The sequence below is a fragment of the Notolabrus celidotus genome, chromosome 11, assembly GCF_009762535.1.
Source record: "Notolabrus celidotus isolate fNotCel1 chromosome 11, fNotCel1.pri, whole genome shotgun sequence".
Lineage (NCBI taxonomy): Eukaryota > Metazoa > Chordata > Actinopteri > Labriformes > Labridae > Notolabrus > Notolabrus celidotus.
The window spans coordinates 16,753,551-16,773,377 of record NC_048282.1 but is presented as its reverse complement, the minus strand read 5'-3'; the positions used below and the strand labels follow the sequence as shown (position 1 = coordinate 16,773,377).

The 19,827-nt window shown below is 39.9% G+C and overlaps 1 protein-coding gene across 1 annotated transcript; it reads left to right on the top strand.

Moving 5' to 3' along the window:
- Nucleotides 1-5,620: 5,620 nt before the first annotated feature.
- Nucleotides 5,621-19,769, top strand: plekhn1 (pleckstrin homology domain containing, family N member 1). Its single transcript, XM_034695076.1, has 16 exons — nucleotides 5,621-5,908; nucleotides 7,649-7,739; nucleotides 7,900-8,061; nucleotides 9,123-9,203; nucleotides 9,634-9,724; nucleotides 11,570-11,703; nucleotides 12,257-12,406; nucleotides 13,665-13,745; nucleotides 13,864-13,939; nucleotides 14,208-14,353; nucleotides 14,690-14,842; nucleotides 15,535-15,780; nucleotides 16,370-16,522; nucleotides 16,775-17,017; nucleotides 17,247-17,307; nucleotides 18,929-19,769. Exons 1-16 carry the CDS (start codon nucleotides 5,835-5,837, stop codon nucleotides 19,111-19,113), a joined length of 2,127 nt encoding a protein of 708 aa, XP_034550967.1. The 5' UTR covers nucleotides 5,621-5,834; the 3' UTR covers nucleotides 19,114-19,769.
- Nucleotides 19,770-19,827: the final 58 nt, after the last annotated feature.

Sequence of the window (19,827 nt, the reverse complement as noted above, 5' to 3'; positions counted from 1 at the left end):
AAGAAAAAATCAATTTCTGTGTTGTTTTTTTTTTTTACAGATTTACAATTACATATGGAATGACTGAGGCTGAAGCTCAAGGCATTGACGCAGACTGTAAAACTGACACATACCAGGAAATAAAGCAATTTCATTCAATAGAAACTACAATATGTGGGTGATTGGAAAACAGCATTTCAAAACAGTGTGGGAAAAATGAAAGAGCTGTTTGTCTTTCCTGATTCATCTGCTGCTTTTGGCAAAGCACCTGGTATTCCCCCTTTCCCATTGAGCAATGTGACATGAAACTGGAAGAGTGAGATCCACAACAGCATTGCTAGCTTGTCCACAAAACAAGTAATTTTTTGCTATTGAAACAACTGTCTGTGAACACAGTAAAGTCCAGTAGAGGATACTTAGCAAGTTAAATTTTACAATTCAACAATTGTGGTCCAACTACACCTTAAGAAAGCGTTTGAAGCTGGCTCAAAAGTCTCTATTGAAAGCTGGGCTCGAAAAGTCTATAATAAGTCTCCTACATAAATCCATTTCAAGGCGGGAAGTTTCTCCTCATCTTCAGTGTGTAATACATAACAATGTAATGGTGGCGCCAAAGTCGTAACGCCTCTGATCCTCTCCTGGAGGTAGTAACAGTCGTGATGGGGGGAAGACAGTGGCAATGTGTAGAACTGGAGCCGGCAGGGTGGAACAGCGCTGTGTGTTTGTGCATGTTTGAGTGTGTATGTATGTGGAACTTCTACTTTGTTTACAAGTTGTGTCTCTCGTGCTTCCCCAGTGCTGTAATGGGTATTTGAAATCAGACACTGGGACACTGATATTACGCTGTCATGGGGTTCAATGTGTAAACACAAAGGGTATAGTGATGGAACTCTGTACCAGCTTTGTTAAGGAATTACGATGTGTAAGAGGCTATAGAGAAGGGTGAGGCAGTTGCACTTTGTTATGAAAGGATAAAAGAAAATATAACTTCAAAGAGTGGATCCAACCAACTTTCTCACTCTGACCGATTAACTATGGCAAGTAAGTAAGTAAGTAAGTAAGATTTATTTATAGAGCACCTCTCAAGAACAGAGGTCACAAGGTGCTTTACAACAGCAACATTAGAAAAACATTAAAAGGCAAAACGGCGATTGCAAATACATACAAAAACATGAAATAAAAACAGACAGATTAAACAAAGGCAAATCTAAACTGATAGGTCTTCAACTGCTTTTTGAACCTGTCAACAGTGTCCACAGTTCTCAGTTCCAGAGGGAGACTGTTCCAGGGTTTAGGGCCAACAACCTGGAAAGCACAGTCTCCTTTAGTTTTTAACTTGGTACGAGGCACAACCAATAAATCCTGATCAGAGGACCTCAGAGTCCTGCTGGAGTTATAAGGCTTCATCAGCTCCCTAATCTAGACTGGAGCCTGACCAGTGAGCGCTCTGTACACAACAAGAAGAATTTTAAACTGGATCCTACATTTAACTGGAAGCCAGTGCAAAGAAATGAGGATCGGTGTAACATGAGATCTCCTAGCAGCATGATACATTTAAGCTCATTGTCGGTCAGTTTCAAAGACAGTTTTGAGGAATTACAAATGAAATGTTCCTGAATATATTTTTGAAACAGTGTAGGAAAGGGAGGTGGATTAAAGAATCTTATGCTAACCTTCATTACATGGTAGAGAAATTGGTGGATTGTAGATGCATTACTAAATATGATAGTTTCAACATGGAAAGTCAAATACAGTCACAGTCCCTTAGTGTTCAAATTAAAAATATTAACAAAACAAAAAGTTGATATTTACATTACCAGGTTCAATAATATTTTGGTAGTGCCATGCTTGGACTATAACGGACACTATATGGTCAAAAATATTTGGACACCTGACTATTACACCAACAGGGAGTACTTTAATGTGGAGTTGGTTCCCCTTTTGCAGCTATAACAGCTTCCATTCTTCTTTTTCCCACACTGTTTTGAAATGCTGTTTTCCAATCACCCACATATTGTAGTTTCTATTGAATGAAATTGCTTTATTTCCTGGTATGTGTCAGTTTTACAGTCTGCGTCAATGCCTTGAGCTTCAGCCTCAGTCATTCCATATGTAATTGTAAATCTGTAAAAAAAAAAAAAAACACAGAAATTGATTTTTTCTCCATAGTTGAAAAACCACCCGGCTTATTTCATGAGTTCTTTCCCGTCTGTTTAGAAACAGAAAGAGGTAATTTTAAGAAAACAGGGCTAACAAGAAACTACCTGAGATTCACAATTAGCCTGCCAAGCTCTACTCTTGTAAAAATGTAAAATGCTATGTTTACCAAGTTAAAACCATTGTGTTGCTTATAATTTACTTTAATGGTGAGCAGTTGAGGTAATGTGCAAACATTTAGCATGTCAAGCAAACAGTTAACATGATTGCAGCATCATGTTAACAAGCAAAGACTAATTACTGTAACATGCTGAAATGTTGTAAGTTGAAAAGTAGTCATGACCTGTAGTGCATTACAATACTGTCAAAGTACAAATATTGATTAATGCTTTAGTTTGTGCACACAGGATTAATAAAATATTTAACTCTTGATCTTATCTGCATGGGTAAAATACAATGTCATAAATTCAAGCGATAGTATGTAGCACTATAATATAATATTTGGGGGGAAATATGTTTCTGCCTTCTCAGGGTTTTGTACCTGACATACAGCCTCCTTGTACAATGAATGAAGAAATTATTGGGAGCAGAGTTGCATTCTACCTGATACAGTGTCAATCTCGGTAAAGGTCAGATGATGCCTCTGAAACATCAAACTGAAACTGAACTGACGTCAGTGAAAAATCCCTGCTTGTTTCCCAGTTGGCTATCTTCCTTGAGATTGAAGTAATTGAGGGATAGAGAGGTGAGTCACCATGGGGGCTGCATGTTCTATCAAGTTTATCTCCCTGCTTTACCGTGGTGATCCTTCGCAGGTAAGAAAGGTGCAATTGATTATTCCTACTTTGCTTCTGATGAAACAGAGAGAAATTTGCCTGTCCATTTTTTCCATGACAGGTCTGAACACTACAATACCTGCAAAGCTTGGCAGCCAACACTTAAATAGGTGGAGTTTGTTTGTAGCTACTCAATTACATTATCAGAGTCGTCTTTGGAGAAAAAGAAAGTCCAAAATAAATCAAATACTTCACCTGAAATGATTTCCAGCCCCATAATTATAATGAACTTTTACGTCTCTACCCTATTTCAAGGTTTAGCGTTTTGATGTTGAGGGAATAAGGCTGTTTCTCAAACTTAAATATGTGCAGATGAAGTAACAATGAAATAAAGAAAGCTTGAGTTGTCATGTTAATTGGTTTACAATCAAAATGTTAAAACGATGTATTTATCATTATGTGAAAGTAATTCAACATGAGATATCAAGGCCTTCGATGTTCTCAGGTCAACCTCAGTCAATATCGGAAGTATCATTTACAAATGGAAATATACATTTCTGCCCTGCTTATAATAAAAGGACAAGCCGGAACCCCAAAATATGGTAAATTTGAAATGTTTAAATGTGTCCTGGTAATTTAGGTTTTCTTATGTATGAAAGATATGTAATAAAAGACTTTCTCCTTGGTCTCGTGTTTAACCTGTCAGTCACTTCCTATTAAGATGTTTTACATTCAATTACACCATGTGCAGTTCAATCAGTATTCTTCATTGATTTAATTACTTGTCATGAGCCCTGTAGCTCATCAAACAAGGGTTTCACAGAAGAATAATAGAGTACCTGAGCAGCTGTGGGGTGACGACGACCTTACAGTTGGTCTTTAACAAGCTGATGACTGTTGCTGCCTCAGGTGCATCCGTTTGAGTGATCTGGCTGAACAGGTTGCCATTACCTGACATATGTTGCACACGTTTCATACTATGACTGCAGTAACGCAGCTTGCCACAGACAATGACCTAATTTCTGAGCAAACACAAGATGATCATGAGTGTTTGACTCCTCAACCTGGGTGATCAGACCATGTCACTGTCTGATTAAGTGAAACTAACTCTAGAAAACATCATGTTTCTACTGTGAGTCGTAGAGGGTAAAATCTAAAACCAATCGTTCCTAACTAGATTGCTGAAAGGGAAAATATAAGTACAATGCAAGATGATTAACCCTCATGTTATGTTGCGGGTCATGTTAACCCATTTTAAAGTAAAAAAAAAAATGGTAAAAGTATTTTTTCGCTATGAAACGTCTTCTGCTTGGCTTAATTAATGTTAACAACATATAAAATGAAAATGGTTCATTTCATACATTTGCAACCCCCCCTGTATGTTTATGTTAAATAGATACTGTTCGTCAAAGTGGAGGCTAAAAGGGGTCAGAAGTGTCAAATACTAAATGTTTCTTTGCAACTGTTTTACATATTTCACCCAAATCACTTTCTAATGTACATGAAAACATTTTAACATTAATTTTCATTAAAAAAAACTGTGAATTATCCTCATTGGACCATGATCTGTGAGGATTAAAGAACATCAATGCACTAAATATTGATTTAAATGGTTAGTAACGGAGTTAAGAATGAAATTTAAAAAAGGTTTATTGGGATTTTTTGGGGTTCTGACACTTTTGAATTATCAAATATGCCCTGAGTCAAGTTGACCCAGGAACATTATTGTTGTCCCTAAGAAACAAACATAACAGGAGGGTTAACTTAATGATAAATGTAGTAGTATGTAGGCTATATTGTATTTATGTTTTAAAGTACAAAATCTACATAATTGTGAACAAGTGTAATGTATGAGAAAGTGTACATTTAATTTACGGGCAGCTGATTAACCTACAAAAGGAATATATTAGATGGTGTTTATGTAGCTTATTTTGAATACGTTTCACTTCCAAACTATCTGAAAAAAAAGGTAAGAGCAAACTCCTTGTATGCAAACAAGATATGTTTGCATACACCTCTTGCCCTATGGAAATTAGAACCTTTGAATACACAAACCTCCTGTTCAAACTATTCTCCTCCTTTTCAACCTACTGACAGATGACTGAACTGAAAGTGATGACAGCCAAGAGAAAATATTACATAAAGTAAAAGAAAAACTAAGACACTAAAAACAAGGGTGTTCCTCTGACTTGTAACCCTCTCATATCAAACATATTTTGATGCTTTGTCTATTTTGAACTCAGGTGTTTATATGGTGTTGTTGGTATGGTGCTATTTTTAATCCAAATCACTAAAACAAAACCACAAATAGAGCCAATGGTAGAGCAGCACTTCCCAGATACATGTGTCTAAAAATGGCACTGATTTGTTTAAACAATGTTAAGACTAATAGTAAATAGTCTACATACAGTAAGTGTCTGCATTTTCATGTCTGGTCATGCCACTGGAAGCCCCCATGTCTTCCCCTTGATTGACAAACACCATCCAGTGTGTTTAGTGACCACTCATTACAGTGGTGACCCAACAATGAGCTCCATTTGGCCCCTGGAAGGTGTGAAATGGCACACTTCTCCCTGAGCCCCCTGTCTTTGTTGTTGGGATTGATTTAACAGACAGAGGCTACTCACAGAAGGTGTGAGTCCCACTGGTTGTTCAACACACACACACACACACACACACACACACACACACACACACACACACACACATACACAGTCTGTGACACAGCCCCAGACTCCACCTCTCTTGCGCAGACACATTCTCACCGGTCTGACTATACAGCTCTCACCCTGCCCACTTCTCTCTCAGTACAAGTCTGACTTCAGCAAGGAGCGCACTGCACTCTTGGATTACAGTCACTCATTACAGAAGGAGTAACAGTTCACTTTCAGAGGCGCCCGGAGCCCCACAGACGACAGCAACATGGGGAGCAGCATGTCATGTGTCCCTCAGCACAACTTCAGGTTCTCCAGCAAGAGTTTTATTCGCAGAAACAGGTAAGAACAATCCACCTTGTCTTTACTGTACCTGTGTCCGTGTGTTTCCTCTGAGCACATGTCATCCCCTTGACTGACGTTTGTTATTTTAGACTCTGCTTTTCAGCTGAAAGGAATTCTTGGTATTTCTTAGGGTTTGAGTAGAAGGGTTAAACAGGGGCTGTGAAGTTTGTGGAGCCAGGGTTAGGATCATATGGTTAGACAGGATAGTCATAGCCGTGCCTCTGTGGTGCTCGACCGGCCAACGGTGTCAGTGATCCAGTTACCATTTGCCTCCTCTTTGCATCTCTGTGAAGATGATCTGCCAGCTGTTGGTGAATCTGGTTTCCCTCCAAAATCAGGACCTGACCCCATCATTATCACAAATCACACGCAGGCAGTTACAGTTAATTACTTCATATATCTTGTTTGTGATACCTGATCTGCAAGTAAACAGCTTGTTTAGGTCTGACAACAAGGCATACATATGACTTTAGAAACAGACTGACACCATGGGTTGTCTTAAACTTTTTAAATCTGTTTTTCTTTAATCCTGCTGGTTGATATGCCCAGGCATGCCACTTTTGGTCCAGCCCACACTGCTGGACCACCACATCTGATTTTAATTAGCCTCTGCTCTGGTCTTCTCCCCTGTGCTGTGAAAAGATTCAGTGTCTGGTTTGATCAAAAGTGCCATGCAGCTCTTGATTTTCAAACAAAAACAGAGTCAGAAGCTCAACCATCAGAAAACGTTGGGTTTCAAAAACCTAACGGCTCATGCCTGGACACTAATATACTTCCAGGTTGGGCAAATCGCTCAGCATGGACAATACCTTCACTGTTTATGTGTCTTATATTTCTTACCTACTCTTTGTGTTGGGGAATCGGGCCCGGCTCAGGTATTCCCATAAGAGGAGCGAATGCCAAAGCTGTGACCTGGAGAATGTGAAGTGTGCAAATCCACTACCTGTCTATTATCTACATTCCACCTACATGTTGCGACTACAAATTGCATCAGCATGGGTGCTTCAAACATTTTCTCCATCCACAATTTTTTGTTTAAAAGAGGTGAAGAGGAATAGCATCCCTCACTTTACACTAATCACTGATTGATGCTGGACATGGACTTCCTGATTAGACAAACCTTGATTCCCACCGTGCACACAAAAGCCTGCATTGTTATATTGAGGACACTGGCACACATGTGTGCAGATAAGCAGATAAACTGCAAGATGAGCTTGGAAAAGCAGCCCCCTCGCCTTATCACTGCTGCTAGGGAGTTTCCTCATATAGATGTGACACTAATGGTAACAGATGAGGGTCAAAACAAAGGGGTACATTGAATGCTGATTTTCCTATGCATATCCTCACTATCAGAAACACAATACTTGGTTGTTTCTACGGTTTAAAAGGCTTGCATTGATGGAATGAGGACAAAGGGAGTTAATATAGTGGAACACAAATCATGTTTGATTAACGTGCCGTGAAAATTTTACTCTGTCAGTAGTTCAGGATTATGTGTGCTGCTTGATTACCACAGAACTGACACCAAATTTGAAATGCAAAACAATGAAGATAAAACAATTAGATTTAGGTCATCTTTCCATGAGACAATAGTGCCTGAAGATGAAAACAGAATCCCATAAACAGAAATTTTCCTTGTTGACTCTGCAGCTGGGAGCTTAACTGAACAGCAAACATAGAATAGATTGTAAACATTGGAGAGTAAGTAGTAACACGTGGTTTTCTTCTCTCTGGCAGCAGCCGCCTGTTTCGCAAGAAGAATCCCCAAGAGGGACAGGAGAAGTCCAACAGCATCATCAATATCCTGTGCACTGTCACCCCTCGGAAGGTAAGGAACTCCTAAGCCTGTAGGAAATGGTGATAACAAGACACCATCTGCCAATCATATGTATCCAACAAAAGTCTTATTTAAATGTCAACCCATGTTAGATATTATAGATAGTTTCTTTAGGTCATGTCTGATCTTTTCCTACTTTGACTTGTTCCAGGAAATGTCCCACAAAGATCTGCAGTCGATAGAGAACATAAAATGGGATCCCCCATTTCCCTACGACCCAGCTAATGGCTGGAAGAAAAGCAGCATCAATGTGAAGAACTACGGACGCATGATTCACAGCTCCAAAGTCCGTTTCCGCTTCCTCCACTGCCAGGTGAGCGGAACATAATAACTTTTTTCATGACTCTTATGTTGTATCAGCAGGAAAGCAACTATAAAAGAAATCAAAGCTACCACTGCACAATCCTCATGTGGTAAATGAGGTCTTAAACAATGACCAAGCCTATAATGACACATCATGCCAGTCATCTCTGTGAACCCTGTGTGTGTGAAAAACAAACACAAACTGTGTAGAGTAACAGGATGTTGCTGTGTTGCCAACTAGCACACTGGAACTTACTGCTGGCATTGACGTGGTGGCTGCCTCTGAATAATCCATCAGTTTTCCACAAAGCGGACCGCAGCCTGTGTTTGGACATGCTTGCTGCTGCTGTGGTTGTGAAACATCTCAGAGAGAAAACCTCAGGCAGGGTAGAGAGAGTAACTCTGATCCCAGGAACTGATAGAGGACACAACGTCTCCTCTAAGCAATTTGTCACAGCAGTTACACAAGCAATCTGTCAAAAAGTAAAAAGACAAAGGTTGATTTAAAGAACGGCGTCATGACAGGAAAGGTACACGTTGTATTATAACAATAATTGCACAAGTGTTGACAAAGAGAACCGTAGATAGAACATTAAGGGAAGGGTTTGCTGTCAAAAAAGGACCTTTGATTGCATTTTGTGGTCACTAAATCAAAACATCTCCTAAAAGTGTCCAATGACTCAGCAGACGATACAAAAAGCTGTAATTCAGTATCAAATAAATAATCAGATGTAAAATCATGGAAGTGATTTAAAGCCTTATTAATGTTAAGATGGTGGTTAAGACTGCATGTATGACTCTTAACTCATCAGAGTATAACATGGCTCTCCAGACATGCACATGTGCATGCAGGATCCAAATTAATCAACAAATTCAATAAATTGTGCAAATTTGTGAAGTCAGTTTCTGTGCTTGTTAGTTAAGAATAAAAATACTCTGCCCAAATTCATTCTGAAACTTAATTGCATTGTAATACAAGAAGTTTATATTTCTCTGCCAGATATTAATAATCTGACAAAACTGATTTTGTCAACGCTTGTAACACTTCAACTTTACTCGCTTTTTCTGCAGGATGTACATGATTGCTACTTGGATCTCTTCCAGACACACCTTCATTTTGTCTCCAACAACACAACCGGTCTGACGTACCAGGTAAGTTTTGTTTCAGCTGGGGCTAATATCACAATCCTTTCCTTCAAGTAATTGGTCCTCACTATTGGTGCATGTCTCAGATGGATACCCTTTTATTAAATAACCCCTCAGGGAAGAATTTCATGTTATGTAATCGTACCTTTTGACAGGCCTCCCTGTCAACCAGCAGCCTGTTAGTAAACAAAGGGATGATTATGATTCTTCACCTGTGTCATAAAGCCTGAGCAGCTATTAATCATCATTTTACAGTGTCTGTTGAGAGCCAAACTCTCAAGTCAAAAAGAGACAGCAAAGCACCTGTGTGCAATGTTAGTCAGAAATAGATGACGAATGGGAGACAGACATGAAAACATCATTGCCTTACAAGGCTGATCTCAGCGCCATGGTGATTAATTTTGTTCTTTTTCCTTCTTTCATGAATTGTGTGCAGGGAACTCTGCCTTTGAAAGAAATCACTATTTTCAAACTGCAACAGAACTGCAACCACAGCCAACCCCAGGAATTTGCTTTTCAAATAAATGGTAAGTTTGACCTCAGGAGAGAGGACACAAGTGGGTGTTGGCACAGAGCCCTGGAATGTTGTGATAATCTGTTTTGAGTTTTATTGGCTATGTTGAATTTTGCAAATCAATTACTTAGACTGGCACTAGCAAGTTCTCAAGAAATGAAGAAAGAGTCTTCATTTGAAGTGGAGCGAGACCCTTGTCTGTAGCTTATATTTATCTCCTTCTAACACTTTGCTGTTGCTCTTGGTCTACCATGATAGTCCACTCCCATTAGTTATGGATCAAAGTGGATACTTTCCTTCTCTGTACAAGAACCCACGTGCTATTTTCAAGCAGCAGCATTTCCTGTGTTGTCAAATTCCAGTGGTTCAAAAGTGCCATGACCCTCTTCACCTCCACTCAACCCCAAGACTAACTAGAGCTGGGCTTCCTTCACCCTTGGTCAGGGGGCCCAACCGGCCTTAAAGGCCTTGCTTGTTAGACAACAGGTGCACTTCAGTCAGACCAGCTGTCGCACAGAAAAGCCCTGCTACCGCTCTCAGTCTTGTCACTGCGTATAATCTATGGCACATTCCAAAAAGTGCTCAGGTTAATGTCTGGTAGAAATGCCACTTAGCTTTTGAACTCTGAGAGGATAAAAACATTTGGAGATTGATTTCTTTTCATTAAGTATTAATAAGCTGCTGTCATAACTGGGTTTTTGATCTCGCCTGGGAAACAATAAAAACACGGGTAAATGTAAATGATGACTGAAAAATAATCTAATGTGAAAAATCCATCTCACGCAGAAAGAGTGTAGAGTTTCTTTATCTAAACATTTCTATCATTATTATCTTACAGGGATCTTAAACATCTCTGGTGTCTAAATATTGACACTCATATAATGCTGTCTTCATTTTTTCACTTTGCCATTTTTTGCCAAGATCAAGCTTGTTATTTCACAGGATTACATTTCATTTGTTTTCATTGTTGAGCTTGAACCTTTATTTAACATATGGGAGGCATCACTGACAGGAAACATGTAGAGGAAGCATGACGAAATTCAGAGCCGAGTGAGAGATCGGATAGAGATTTCCTACCTAGGATCTGCGTCTTCCTCTCAAGAGCAGAAACCATGAATCAACTTTAGCGTAAATGTTGTTTTAAGAGTGACGAAGCAAACACAGCACGAGACAGTGCGTCAAAATTCCCGGAATCGTCCACATGGTTTGAATTAATGTGGCTGTGAAAGTTAGATAATGATAGTTAACTACTCTATAACAGTTAAAAGCCCTGTAAACTGACTCAAAGTTGGAGCGAGAGAAAGCCTTATTATGTGCTTACTTCTTGCTTGAGCTGTAAAGAAACAACATTTTAGGGGAATGCTGTGATCAAAGTCTACAGTTAGGAGCTGGGATTAAAAGAGAGTCAACGGATCAGTCCAGATTAGCAATTTATTAAGGAGCAGTAACCTGGTTCAGTTCCCAACAACTTCAGCTCAAAGCAATACAGGCTATCTCTGCTGGTTATCTGTGGTATGTGTGGGACTGATGGAAACAGAGAGATTCCAGCTCTTTCATCCCAGGTCCAGTTCATTCCTCCTGAGTGAGCAGTGTGTGGGCGGCTGAATCTTCTATGACTAAAATGCCAAATGAAGCAGGTCAAGGAGGATCTTCCGCAGGAGGCTTTACATGTGGTTTACCCCCCTTCAACATGTGTTAGCGTTTATTGTACTTATTGCACAAGGTTTTCTGAACAGCCAGATTGTTAATATCATTAATGATTGACCACCATGGTGGCAAGGTCTCTGATAGAGGGCTCAGAAAGGGAAGCTGGTATGACACTTTCCCATTATGAACTTGTGAGCTTTGTATCTTACAGGTGTCAGCCTTAACCCCATCATTGTGTACTGTGCCAACCAAGATGATATGGATCTATGGTTTGGCCTGCTGAAAGAAAACATTGAAGCCAATGGTGGGACACCAATTGCACCTGAAAACTACACTAGAGTGAAAGTAAGTTCAAAAGCTATGTTTTAGAGCACATTACTTAAAGTAGCCTTTGTTCAACTATACATTGTACATAGAACTGTCTCTTGGGATGCAACAATGAGTAATATCCTTTGTTTTTCAAAATTCAATCAAGCATTTGAGTGTGGTCATCCTTAATCCACCAGGTGAAATATCCAGTAAACATATTTCAACCACTTCTGATAAAACAGGGTGTGTTTGTAGATTTGGTGAGTCAAGTAGGTCACTGCAGGCTCATCCTGAGGCATGGATACTCGGGTGCGGCCTTCACCGCATCACAGCCTACATCAAAGTACCCCTCACATCTGCAAAGGGTTAATGTGCTGACTCGGCCCCCACAGGTGGGGAATCGGCGAGGGAAACACGTGAACCTAGATGAGGACATGCAGGCATGAAACAATAACAGAAGAAGCCCTAACTTATAAACGAATGACAGACACTCACAGAAAAACATCTAAAACCAACATGTTTAAATTGGCTTAAGGGCAGAATCCTTGTTCATATTTACTTATGATCCTCCCCTGTGTTCCCTCTGCAGGTAAACCAGAAAGAAGCTCCTGAGGGCAGAGAAGAGCTGAGGAACTCAATCAACAGAGAGCCCATCTATGAGTGGGAGGGCTCACAGCGGGACAGCCTGGGTGCAATTACATATGTCACCAAAGTTCGGCTGCAGCACCTTCCCTGTCAGGTATGACATCTCATTAAGTCATGTCTGCATATGAATAGTGAATCATTCTCACCTGTCACATGGAAATAAAACGCAGTATGTCTGATCTTATCTATTTATGGGAGTATATAGGGCAGCACACTGTAACTGGTGATACATACATGTTTTCAAACTCTGGGAATTTTTCCCATGATTACTAAAGACAGGTTATCATCATCTCTTAATCCAGGTGACTCACATACTTTTAACATTGCACAATACACACACTACCTCAACACAATGTAAGGAGTGTGAAAGGGTGGAGTCCAACTTTTGGCAGAGCGTAGCTGTCCAGCAGGTACAACTCTATTATCATTATTTTCTGCTAAGGTGGAACACACTATCCACCAGCTGCAAAAACTGATAATAATCTAAGATTGCTTGCAAACCAAATCAGACCTGAGCACAAATAAATAATGCTGACACAGCTGCATGTTGCAGCCAGTAAAACCAGTAGTCATGATGCTGCTTGCATGGATACCGGTATTTAATTCACTGTGGGAAATTGCGGCAGTTCTATTGAAGTGTGTGAGATTTAGGGCCTGGGTGTGTGAGAGGCATTTGCCCGGCTCACGCAGTGACTCGACTCACCTCACAGCTGGAATGTCAGCTGTCTGTCCAGACACACCCTCTGAAAGCGAGAAGAAACATAAACTCTCTGTCTGCCGCACCTTTAAATGCCCCGCTAACTGGTTTGATTAAAGATCCCACTGGGATTTAAACTTTTAAACTAAGTATGGTGATGTTTAACAATATCTGAATGAGGTCTCAAGGCCTTATGTTCTTCATTGTCTTATCCACACAAATCCCAACAACCTAAGTTATCACAGCTTGTTGACATAGTGAGTGCTGTCTATCATGTTTATCATGTACAATAGTCAAAATTCAAATTTAAGCAATCTCAGAGATGTTGAATGACAGTCAGATGTTTCTTTTCAGAGAGGCTTTCGGTTTCATCTTTACTAGAACAAACCCCTCTGTTGATGTAGAATTGTTCAGGTGAATTACTGTATTCATTTTTAAATGATTTTGATACCATGAGGTTTAATGTTTATGATAGAAAAATATATCGGGAAAATGTAAAGAAAACACTGACAATGTATGACTGGGATGACTTGTGAAAGGCTTCTTTCCTTTTTATAGATATGAATAATTAAAAACTGTCAATTACTTCAATGAAGTACCAGCAAAACACAAATATAACCAGCAGATATAACAGCAGAATAATCTTGTGTTACAGGAACAAAGCGATAGACTTCTGGTCATGTACCCATCAACACTGATCATCCTATCAGAGGAGAACGATGGACTCTTCTATAAGGTAACACTGACCCCTGTGAACTATCACTCACATGCTTAATCATATCCTCAGCTTTGTGTGTACAGTATTTCCATTGTATGCGTCAGAGAGTTTTGTTAACGAGGCATTCTGATTACAGGGAAAACTTCCTCTCAACATGGTTACTGTGACCACGCCTTGCCAAGATGTCAAACCCAACACGTTTATGATTGAAGGTAGATACACTGAATCACTGCTCTACTGTAGTCTCTTCTACACACTGGTGAAAGAGAAAACATGTGTTAAAGAGATTTTAATAAGTCTGCATTTTTATGCATGTTTTTACACTATGTGGCCTTTTTACATGAATTCACTAACGTCACAGTGTACCCTCCATGAATGAGCTGGTTTTATCCCCACTGAATGACAATCTGACTATGGCACATTCCAGTGAGCGACTGGACCGAATGACAGGCTTTGTCTTCCCCCCTCCTCTCTTCCCAGGAAAGCTGATCAACCCCATAGTGGTGTCGTGTCTGGATAGGGCAGAGTTCTGTGACTGGATCCAGCATTTTAAAGCTGCTGACGTGCCCGTTCTCAGCCCCCCGCCCCCTGTGTATGATATCATTTACACCCCGACGAACAGAGAGGTGAGGCCTGCACTCCTTCCTTTGAAGGGCCAAAAACAATTAAACTATTCACAGATGTCGATGATCCAGAAGTATCAGGCTAGCTGTCTCCACCTGGTTTGTGAACCTGCGTGTTATGTGGAATTAAGTGTGAGGAAGAGTAATACAAAAGGCAGAGTATGTACTCCTGTCTTTCTCGCTACTAACAAGTGAACATGACTGTGGAATGATCTGCAATAAAATAAAGAAGTCAGAAGTCAAATACAAGTTAAAAAATACAAAAATCTGAATTTCTTTGCTCATTTGCTCAGAGTTGAATATTCAAAATCAATATGTATTTTTTCTTGTTCACTCTAGGCTCCACAGTTTGATAGGTGGAGTGGAAACAGCCAAGGAAGATCGGGGTCCTTTAAGTTCAGCCAGTCAACAAGTGGACATGGATCCCACAACATTCATTTACCCATTCATGAAGACAACCCTCTGTCCCCAGGATACACTGAGCCCCTCTGTGTAAGTCAGTTGTGTACTACATCTGAGGTTCAAGTCTTCCTGAGCTAATAAACAAAAGCAGACACAAAAACATCTTGAAAAAGAATATTGAGGAATATAGTTGTGCACTGCTCAAACATTGTTTGTTTTGGTGGAGCTGAGCAGGGAAACTTTTCTTTTACATTGTTAATTATTAAGTAAGGTTTAGAGACCAAACTGCTCCTGTTACCAAGTCTCAGGTGATGATCCTCAGGTCTTTTAGCAGAAAAAAAAATTAAAAAATGTATCAAGACAAAATCTTTCCATCAGAGTAACTCTAGGATGTAGAGAAATAACAAGCTCTTATGATACATGCTGCGTTAGCAGTGAAAAGTTTGCTTAAAATGTCTAACTTTAAGAAGTACTGATGCACCCTGCATTACCAGGACTATTGGCCTAACACCCCCTGGAGAAGGACTATGCAAGCCAACAACCCATTCAATTAGCTTAAAGTAGAAAGGGCTTGGTGCCCAGATGTCAAGTTGTTGTTCAGCATCTGACCTGACCGACCTAATTCAAACTTTTCACTCACTTTCAGGGTATTTCAGTGTATGAGAAAAAAAAATGTGGAAAAGAGGACTTAATTGATCTAATTTTAGTTGCCATCTGTAATGTAAAGCAACAACTTAAGGCTTGGCTAACTTTTGCTCTGTGTACATTAATTGTTCCTACAGTACAGCTCGAGTCGTCCCTCCTCAACTGAGACTGCACGTCTGGGCAGCAGGACCAACAGCGTGTCTTCTCACACCAGGCCCGAGCGTGACCTCCGACCTTTGTCACTGCGCTACTCCTCCCCACAACGCAGCTCCTATCTCCAGCAGCCTGCTGAGACCTCGGCGCTGTCTCAGGTCTATAGCACACCCTACTCAGCTCTGCACCGTGCCAGCCCACAGCGGCTGGAGAAAACCCCACTTGTCAAGGTAATTCAGTCTGGCCTCTAACTTGATAACCTAATATACCTCTTATGACTGTTGACTTATTTTACATGTCATGTGTGCAACCACTAAAATAGATACACCACACAGTCAGCTGGGAGGCGCAGTAATGTATGGTGTTAACATATGGCTTAATGGCTGCATTTGAGCAGTAGTGAGGTTTAAAGATCAATCTTCTTAATGGTGCTATGAACGAAAGACCAATTATAGCTCATAAACAAAACTTAAGCCACCATGCAGAAAACGTTTCTTACACTAAGGTTGTACCCCAACATTATGGGGCAGTCAAGAGTGCAGTTTTTAACACAACACTGACAGCTGATAGCAGATTTGTGAGACACCAGATCATTCTCACACAAGCACCGCTGCAGATCATGACAGGCATTAGTTCAAACCTCTACTTGGTAATCCGATCCTCAAGTGAGGCTTATGAGATTGCCTTCTGTAAAGCCGCAGAGCATTTCAGACAGAAAGATAGAGAGATGGAAGGAAATGATCATCCTCATTTCATTCTAGAATTACTTTTCTTGTTTTAACCCTAATTCCTGGATCTGTTTTTGTCTTTTGTGATCAGTCTAACAGCTGGAGCACCCCTCAGACATCTCTGAACTACTCCCTGAACATCCCTCAGCGCCACTCAGACATGTGTTCCCGGCAGCCCTTGTCACCCTTGTATGACGAGCCATGCAGCCCCGAAATCTACTCCATGGATGAAGCCAGGCCAGTGGTAAGTGGGTCAGCGATACTAGATCTATAAGTTCATCTTACACCTGTGCAGTCTGTCTGACATCTGGTAGTGCATAGTCAGACACATGTTGAGAGAAAAAATATGACAACTGGTTCTGTCTGTAATTACTTCAAAACATTTTTATCAAAGATATTTTGAACAAAGATCTCTTTTTAAAACACAAATGACTTCTATATTTATTATCACAGCTCCTATTATACATGCTCTGACATGTAACCCTTTGTTCTTCAGCAACCCAGCTGGCAAGAGCCCATGCAGCATCACTACCACCAGAGCCCCCAGTTCATGTCGTCCCCATTCCAGCTCAGCACACCTCCCATGGGCAAGCGCTGCAGGAGAAGTCTGGTCTTGATCAACTCCCAGGGTCACACTCTGGGTCTGGAGACAGAGAATCCTCATAGACATTCAGAGCAGAGAGCTGAGGCCGTGTCACGTCTAAAACTGCTGCCTGTGCCCAGCCAAGTGCAAGAGCAGGTGAGAAACACAGACACGATCATCTCCCAGGACACTCTGGTTTCTGGAATGCTGTGCTACAAAGTGCAATAGTGGTTCACTGTATGCACAGAGGTTGTGTATATACTTGTTCTGCAGCTGATATTTGGACAAGTGCTACAGATGAAACAGATATTTTAGGTTACAGGAAAGTGTTTGTTGTAAGTGATCACAGGAAATAACGTTCTTTTGTTTTCACATCTGTTCTTAGATTGTTGCCCCGTCGAGCTCTGTGAGGAGCAACTCTCAGAAACTCTACAGTTACTCACCAGGTAAGAACTAAAGCCTACATTCTTATCCCATGTGTTTATTAATAGTTTGCCTGTGTGTGGAGTTAGAGTACCCATGTGTGTTTCATTACATGAATAGGCAAAAAGGATTTCTATAATCATACGCATTGCCTTATTATCCTTTCGTCTGTTCAAAATAAAAAAAACTGCTTTCTATGAAGAAGAGGGTCATGACTTACGTTTGAACTCTATTTTAAATTGACAAACCATTTATTAAAAAAATAATAATTAACCCTCCTGTTATGTTCGTTTCTCGGGAACAGCAATAATGTTCCATGGGTCAATTTAACCCGGGGCATATTTAATGATCTAAAAGTGTCAGAACCCCCAAAAAATCCCAACAAACATGTTTTTAATCTCATTATAAACTCCATTACTAACCATTTAAATCAATATTTAGTGCAATAGTGGTCTTTAATTCTCACAGATCATGGTTTAATGAGGATATCTCACTTGTTTTTAATAAAAATTCATGTTAAAAGAGTGTGTGTGTTTGGGGTGAAATATGTCACACAGTTGCAAAGAAACAACTAGTATTTGACACTTCTGAGCCCTTTTAGCCACCACTTTGACTGCCGGGTCAAATTGACCCACAAACAGTATCTATATCTATAAACATGCAGGGGTGGGGGTTGCAAATATGTGAAATCAACCATTTTCATTTTATATGTTCATTTCACCAATTAAGACAAGCAGTAGAAGTTTCATACTGAAAAAATAGTTTTTATAATTTTTGAACTTTAAAAAAGGTCAATTTGACCCGCAACATAACAGGAGGTTAAACATACACTAAACAGGTTAATAAAATTGTGATGGGCTTCTTGGCCTGAAAATATATTTTGTGTCTAACAAAAAAAAGACAAGGTCAAGAAAGATATAATTTGATACAGTAACAACAGGCACATTTTCATATTGCAGCTGTTACCTTGCTGTATAATACTTCCTCACAAGTGTGAGTTATGAAAGTCAACACTGTCTGCCAGCTTCATAAATATCACCAAGGACGCTGAACATAGCTCACACTCCATCATACCTTAAATTAAACACTGCATGCACTTTGGGCTGACTGTACTCTTGGGTCTGTCAGCAGGTAGACAGAAGGCTAGAGGCTGCAGAATTGACGGTGCAGAAATGTGCAAATGAGCCCATGAAACAGAGCCTAGTGAAGCTCTAAATACCATTTGTGCAGATGTCCTATGTGGGGGAAGCCCAGTGTAAGAGAACATTGTTTCACAGACTGGATTTACTCCTGCACTATGATTGGCAGCACACAACTGGACACAGTCACACACTTTTACGATCTCTTTAATCGCAAACAAAGAACAACCAGATTTTCACTGGAAGCGGCGTCTCACTTTGATTTATAAAGACAACACACGCTGTGACAAAATGATCTCATGTGCATGTTTCTGTTGCACTATAAAGAGAACATAAAACATAAATGAAGGTGTTGTTGTAGAGGTATGTTACACTACCAGTTTTACAGTAAGGTTTTGTTGGCCTATCACATCACAAGTTGAGACTGTGCCAAGTTTATTCAGTCAGGGCGAGGATTGTCTTTCATTGTATGAGACTAAAAGCCTGGGAATCTTCTCTTCTATAGATCACCACTCGTACCTCGAACACACAGAACCAGATGACCAGGAAATGGACTATGACAACATTTGGGGGTACGACTGTGATGATGGAATGATTGAGCCAACGTCTGGAATTTCAACACACTGGACAGGATTAGATTTTGGGGCCATGGGCCATGGTGCCATGGCAACCCAGCAGAGATGGTCATAAAGCAAAACAAAAGGCCGGCACTCGTCTGGACGTGTGCAAACAACTGATCCCTATCAGAAGGGTAATAAAAGCCAACTAGCACAGCCTGTGTTACTCCTGCAATACAGTGCGAGACAACAAATCCCATGAACTGCATAGTTACATGTTGAGTTGTCAGGCAGAGGAATGAAAAGTGCAGGTATGAGAAGGGCTGATGCTCATGTACAAGTACATTATGACGCTATGAAAGTGATAATAGACAGACTTTGACTGTCAGTTTAATATGTAGCATTCAGAGAGAAGACAGAGGAGTGTACATACTTTGCTTTAATGTTATTATTTTATTGTATTAATTGCACTAAAGGTTTAATATGTAGTGCAAAAACCTCATTTTTAATATTTAAAATAAAATATTTTCTATCTTGTTGTCAAATGCATTTGTTAAGTTTTTGTTGTTTTACTCCTCTTTAAATTTGTAAAAAGCATTCCACCAGGGCTTGTTAAAGTAAAGGATGTATATTTTTGTAAATGTTGTAAATGTATTATTTTATTATGTTACATTATCAGGCAAATAGAAGTGGTTTAAACTGACAGCCTTTAAAGGTGCTAATATTAGTATCATTACAACAGTGTACTGATCCCTGTGTGGCTTTTTTTTTTTTTTCATTTTTGTTTGAGGTGTTTATTTATTTTTGGAAATAAAATATATTTAAAAAAATATTTTAATAGTTTCTG